Genomic DNA, 6,817 nt, shown 5'->3' with positions numbered 1-6,817 from the left:
TCACCTTGTTGAGGGTAGACTGGAGGTAGCCTTATTGAGAAGGTGAACCATGATAAAAATAACTGTGTACTAACTATCTTTTATTCATAAAGTTTTTAAAACCCACTTATTCAACCCCCCCTTTCTATGTGTTTTCTCAACCTTCACCCATGTGGCCACCCCACCCCCTTCCTTCTCTATATGGGGCGTCCACCCCATCACGTGTGGCCCCCGCCACACTTCCTCTCCCCAAGTGGGGCACCCACCCCACTATGTATGGCCCCCACCACACTTATATTGTTCATAGTTTCTTCAATAATTTTCCAAAATTCGTTTGATTCTCAGTTTTCAATTTTCAGTTCCTATCAATCATCATTTTGATTCAACACAATGATACATCAGTATATCATTTTCAACAACACTCAAATTTTTCCTTCAACGCGATATCACCGTAATATACAGATAAATTTTCTGCAACCAATTCATCGGCAACAATCATTTTTCAGCATCGGTTTCAACAATCTTTTTCACAAAATCGACATACAGAGAAGCAACTTCATATAGATCTAACACCCACATATTGCTCGTACATTTCATAACCATTCACAACGAACCAACACACAGATAAAAACAATTTCAGTAACCCAATCCCATATACTATTCATCATATACCCTATTATAGAGTCAAAACCCCCACCCTTACCTTGGATTGGAGACCGCTCTATCATTCTCCGGTTGAATCTTAGCTTCGCTGTATTTGCGTACCATTACCCTCTTCTCACTTGGAGCTTCTACGTATCTTCCGTCTCTTCTCCAAAACCCTTATTTTCTAATAAACCTATTTTCTTGTTACTGCCACTTCAAATTTTCCTCTTTATTCAACTAACCAATATAATATTCTATTATTCTATTTGTCTTATTGGGCCTCATATTCACACCACCAATAATACTACTTCTAACCATCATAAAAGCCCATATAGTTAATAGTATTATTCTAATACTATTTTCACCTCCTACTCAATCCAATAATTCAATCAACAACGCGACAACGTAAATCAACATTTCCCAACTTCGATAATTAAATCACAACGCATAATTCGAAAATATTTCAAAAATATTTAATTAAGTAATTAATTAAATATTGGGCATTACATTATCTAATTCCTTCCATATCACTCACTCTTTTGAAGTTCACTTAGTACTAGAGAATTGCATATTTTTATCATATTTTTCACAATTTTTTGAAGAAAGTATTTTAACATCTTATTTTTATTTCTTTTTGACCAACTTCTCTAGTACCCCCAATCCCAAATTTATTCGTTGCTAACTTCCAAGAGCAACCCAAAACTTATTCTTTGGCATTGGACAAATAAAACAAATATTTCTACCTAACTCTAAAGAGGGTAGAAAGAAATCATCTTTTAAGTTAAATGGCTAAATCATTAGGCTATGTCACCAAAATAATGGTTTAGGCTCAAAGTGGTTAAACAACGGATACTATCATATTGAAATAGAATGGCTTAAAAAGGCTCAAAGTTTTCACATACAACTGCGCTAGTGCGTATTTATTACACCAATAAACTTTTTTTTTTTGGACAGAAATAGACTTTTTATTACACCAATAAACTTAAAATCAGAAATAGTGCAAATTCTATTAAAATACTCTCAGTGGTCACCTTCTTAACTCACCAAATTATAGCTTAGAGGTCATTCAAAGACCCCCATAAAAGACTGAACCATTAAACTAATAGAGAATCATAAGCCACTGATTCTAACATTCATAAATATTGTAAAAATCAAATTGTTAAAAAATCATATACAAATTATATAATACATACTGAACAGATGGAAAGGAAGATAGAAAGGCAGATGGAAAGGCAGGATGATGTCCTTAGGTGGAAGGATTACTCTGGTTAGAACGGTATTATCGAGCCTCTCTATTTTTCAGCTTTCTTTTTTTAAGGCCCCGGTAGCTATTTACAAAGAAATTGAGAGAGTTTAGAATAATTTCCTGTGGGGCAACATCGACGGAAAGAGGAAAATCAACTGGTTTAGGTGGGACTCGTTATGCTTACCTAAAGAGAATGGGGGTTTAGGGTTCTAGAGCTTTAAGGAGTTTAATGCTTCTCTTTTGTTCAAATGGAAGTGACAGAGTTTGCAAGGATCCAATGGGCTTTGGGTGAAGGGTTTAACCGCGAGATATGGAAACTTGAGTCATTTAATTATAACTGCTCAGGATTATTTTAAGGTTAAGTCTAGGTCCAAATGGTGGAATGATTTGCTGAACATAGAATCAAAGTTTTCTGATGCTGTTTTGACAGGAATATGCGAATTCAGATTGGGCAATGGAGGGCTTATTCCGTTTTGGAGTGCGAGATGGTTGTCGGAGGAAATTTTGAAGTCGTTATATCCTGCCCTGTACGCTACAAGTACGAAGAAGGGAGGGAATGTTTCGAACATGGGAGTTTGGAATGATTCAGGCTGGGAGTGGGGAAATTTTGGCATAGATTCTAATGATATGGTGTTGCAGCAAGATGTGCTGCTGTTACGGCAGACCTTGCTGAATGTTGATCTTTCTTGGAATGCTACGGATTCAATAGTTTGGATGTCGGATACTCATGATGGATACACAACTAGGAGAGGTTATAAGCAGTTTTACGGATTAAAGGAGATTAGGACTGTTTCGGTCACGATAAAGGATTGTTTGATGGAAGTTTGGCAAGCATAAGTTTCGTTCCCAGCAAAGGCATTTGGATGGAGGTGTATAATGGACCGGCTTCCGTCTAAAGCTTCGTTGGTTCACAGAGGTGTTATCGTGGACTTAAGGTGTGTTTGGTGTATAGAGGAAGCTGAAGATTTGTTTCATTTGTTCATAAGGTGCGGTTTCATAAGAACAATTTGGATGGAGATACAGCTGGTTAGGAATGAAATACATGTATGAAAATAATATAGCAGGTAGTTTGGTTAGCTGGAAACATGAATGTTGCAAGGCGGGAGTTAAGAAAGACAATGCTAGTGGCATTTGGTTAACGGTGGTTTGGTGTATATGGATGTATAGAAACGATATAGTTTTTTAATGGAGTTAAACCAAGTAGTTCGGATTTGGGGTGGAACATTAAGTTGAAGGTTTGGAAATGGTTATGTTTGAGTAATATTCTTTAGCCAATTGTAATTTTTACGATTTTTGTAAAAATCCAGTGGGATGTCTAGGATAAGTTTCAATTGGTAGGAAATTTTATTCCGAAGATTGTTCCTCGTCTTTTGTAAGCGGGTTCGAGTACCCCTAGTACTCGTTTTGTCAATGAATCTTGCTTATAGAAAAATAAAAACATATATACGCATGAGTTTGTATTTTCTTTTCATTCATTCCAATAGCTCATATTTTGTTCAAATAATCATCTTTGACAATTTTTGAGCCACGTGTTTCGAAAATTATAGGATATAAATTTTTCTGACCCAAAATCTTGTCAAAGTTTCATAAATTGTTTGTTAAAACAATAGGAAATTATACGTATACCAATGAGTTCGTCATTCTCTGCCTTGGTCCTAATATTAAATTAAAGATATATGTTGGCTAGCCAATCTTTTTCTTTGGTTTGTAGCGGAATTCAATTCAGTCTTGAATTGTTTTCACATCATTTAGCTGAAATTCAAATAAATATTGTTTCATTAATACCTCATGGCAATGCATGCAAGACCAACATTATGATATAATTATGTTCTGAGTTCAATTCAAATTATAGTAAAAAAATGTTTATAAGAGCTGTTGTGAAAATGTTCCGTTCATACTCAAGTTGCGTTAATCGTTTGTAGTAAAATTGTTTTAAATAGGTGAAATATTAAAATTTTTGCAAGAAAAATGATGTCACGAAACATTGAAGTCCTATTAAGTAGTATTAATTAATTGAATTATTACGACTTGGACTTATTAGTATTTTTGACATGATCATGTCACTAAAACTAGTGCAGGTTCGAGGACGTCTTCAAGATGGATATTAGTGTCTCTAATTTCCGATGTGTTTTTAACTTTTGCAATTGAAGAAAATTTCAAACCCAGATTCAAACTTGATCAAATATTTTTCTCGTTAAACACGAGGCAGGTTTGGGTGCACTACTACAGTTTGACCTTATACGCGAAAGACATTTAACCTTAGTTATAGAAACGAAGTAACGAATAACGTCATGAATAATCGTCACTTTATCCATCTGTTAATAAAAACTTATGGATTAAGTTATCTGCACAATGATTCAAACTCTAACATCTATTTTATTTTTCAAAATTAGGGCATCATACCTCTCAGTTTATCAATCAAACCGAGGGGTAAGATAGTTTTTTAAAAAAACATTTACATTGTTTACACAAAATATTAATAAATTAATTTGTTTACAAACTACATTGTTGAACCAGAATATTACATTATTTATTCAGAATTTTAAAGTAAAAATTAATTTTCATAAAGATTTGATTTTATATCTTCGAATCATTGAATTTTGGGGTAGATCAAATGTTGGATGCCAAATATTCTTTATGGCTTTTGTATGCATTTATTTCTGACATAAAACGAAAAAAGGGTTAGCTAAATAAATGATTTTCTACTCAAATAAATATTTAAGAACACAAATCTTAAAACCAAATAATTTTAAGCTTTTCTCATCCATTATAGAGAATTTTTCATGGCAAATGCTCTAACAAATCTTAAAGTGGTGGATATAGATATTTTCAAGCGCTTCATGATGTTTCTTTATCAATTTTTGATAATCTACATGTTTTTATAATGGAAATTTTTATTTTTCATGCGGATCACTAATGACAGTGTCTTGAGAATTTATACACACAGGAGAAGATTTGTTTAAAAGGGTGATCAATATCCTCAATAATCACGCGATATTATCCCCTCGGTTTTGACAAAAACTGAGGAATATATATATATATATATATATATATATATATATATATATATATATATATTTCTGGATTGGGCCAAGGTTAGGCCCAACATAGTTTCGGTCCAGTAAACCTCAGAGGCCCAAGTTCCTTTGTGACCCACCTCTGCGTCTATGGTGCCCACCCTAGACATGCTCGGCAGGACCTACCTCGTGAACCATATAGCGCCTGGAAGGACTGCTCCCCGCGAGCTGGCTGGCGCCCGGCACGAGTGCTCCCCGCGAGCACCCTCATAGCCTAGGACCCTCCTCCTCGCAGGGTTCCTTCATATCCAACCCTCCGAATAATACGGAACCAACGTGGCCCCTAAAAGACCGCGTCTCCCTTAAACGTCGGAGCGGTTAACCACGACAGAGGGCACTCACGCACCTCCGATATTTCTGCTCAGGGAACCTGGCAGTCTCCTAGTTGGGCTTGGAAGTCCAACCCAGTAGCGAGATCATGGCCCAGTGTTGGGGGCTATAAATACCCTCTTTCACTAGAGGGTCAGGTATTCACTTCTTTCTAACCTTTAGCTTGTACTTGCACTCCTTTGCTCGTCTACTCACTTTGGCATCGGAGTACCTTGCAGGTACACCCCCCTCCTCATTCCTAGAAGACCTAGTCCGAGCAGCCAGCGACGATTCTTCTGATCAGGTACGATCAGTGGCGCTGTCTGTAGGAAACTTGCTCCCCCTTCTTTAACAAACAAAGATCAAAGCTAATCCATTCATGATCGTCATGGCTGACAACAACAACATCCCAAATCCTGATCCTTTCCTCCTGCAACAACTGATCGAGGAGTCCACCCGCGAGGGGACGAATCGTTGTCGGTGGGAAGGACAGCAGCACACCCCTGCCGGGCAGAGAAGGCCGAGGCATGAGACCTCACAACCCAGGGGGCAGCAGATTCAGAACATCCAGCAGCTGCAGGGCCTCCAACAGGTTCAGAACGTTGAACAAGTTCCTCACGAGGGACACGTTCAGAACGGGGAAGACGAGCAGGCTCGACCCCAGAATGGACCAGAACAGCCCCTGAATGAGAACAAGACTGACGCCAGAGACGAACATGTTGCCTCCTCGTTCACCCACACCTCTGACAGGCGAAGAGTCCGTAGCGAAGACGAGGAAGAGCAGGTCAATATCCCAGAGAGCGCTGACCCTACAACCGTCCTCCTACTCAAAGAGCTGCAAAGAACCAACCGTCTCATCCGCCTACAGGGTGACCGCATCCACGAGCTGGAAAGGAAGCGACGATATCGTTCCCCTCCGCGGAGACGCCATCGGTCGCATTCCTATTCCTCTTCGCACTCTCCCCCGAGGAGATATCGCAAGCGTTCCCCGTCCTCGTCTCGCTCCCCGCCTAGAAGGAACCGTCGCCAGAGGTCTTATTCCCGCTCTCCACCACGAAAGAGCCGGAAAAATAAGAGACCTGAAACCACTGAAGCGAGGAGCCTCTCACCCGAGCAGGACGAAAGAGGACAACCGCAGAAATCAGGGCAAAACACAGACGAAATCCAAGCGGGGCAGACATTCAAACTCCCTCGGACCTAGCGACGAGGAAGACTTCTGCAGCCCCTTGTCCGAAAGCATCCGAAGAGCTCGTCTCCCACGAGGGATGGAAAAACCACCGATCTTGGATCTGTACAATGGAACTTCCGATCCCGACGATCATATCAGAAGCATCGAAGCCGTTATGGATTACCACGTCGTCTGGGGCTCCATTAAGTGCCGCATCTTTCCGACCACCCTCAGGAAAGGAGCGATGACCTGGTACAGGAACCTCCGCCCCAATTCCATCCACTCCTGGACCGAACTCAAGGAACTCTTCTTGAGCCATTTCACAGCCTCCCGCCGGCAACCAAAGTCGGAAGCAAACCTCGAGGCTGTGATCCAAGGAGCCGACGAGCCTCT

At 39.5% G+C, this 6,817-nt stretch overlaps 1 protein-coding gene across 1 annotated transcript; it reads left to right on the top strand.

The window, feature by feature from the left end:
• Positions 1-5,644: 5,644 nt before the first annotated feature.
• Positions 5,645-6,457, top strand: LOC131638186 (uncharacterized). The gene has a single exon (XM_058908730.1). The coding sequence runs from the start codon at positions 5,645-5,647 to the stop codon at positions 6,455-6,457; it is 813 nt and encodes a 270-aa protein (XP_058764713.1).
• Positions 6,458-6,817: the final 360 nt, after the last annotated feature.

This window comes from Vicia villosa, unplaced genomic scaffold (assembly GCF_029867415.1).
Source record: "Vicia villosa cultivar HV-30 ecotype Madison, WI unplaced genomic scaffold, Vvil1.0 ctg.002215F_1_1, whole genome shotgun sequence".
Classification (NCBI taxonomy): domain Eukaryota; kingdom Viridiplantae; phylum Streptophyta; class Magnoliopsida; order Fabales; family Fabaceae; genus Vicia; species Vicia villosa.
The sequence above is the reverse complement of the archived record's forward strand: the minus strand, read 5'-3'. Positions and strand labels throughout refer to the sequence as shown.

What these genes read in the sequence shown, in the direction of transcription:
- LOC131638186 (XM_058908730.1), top strand. Translation starts at nt 5,645, where the DNA reads ATGGCTGACAACAACAACATCCCAAATCCTGATCCTTTCCTCCTGCAA.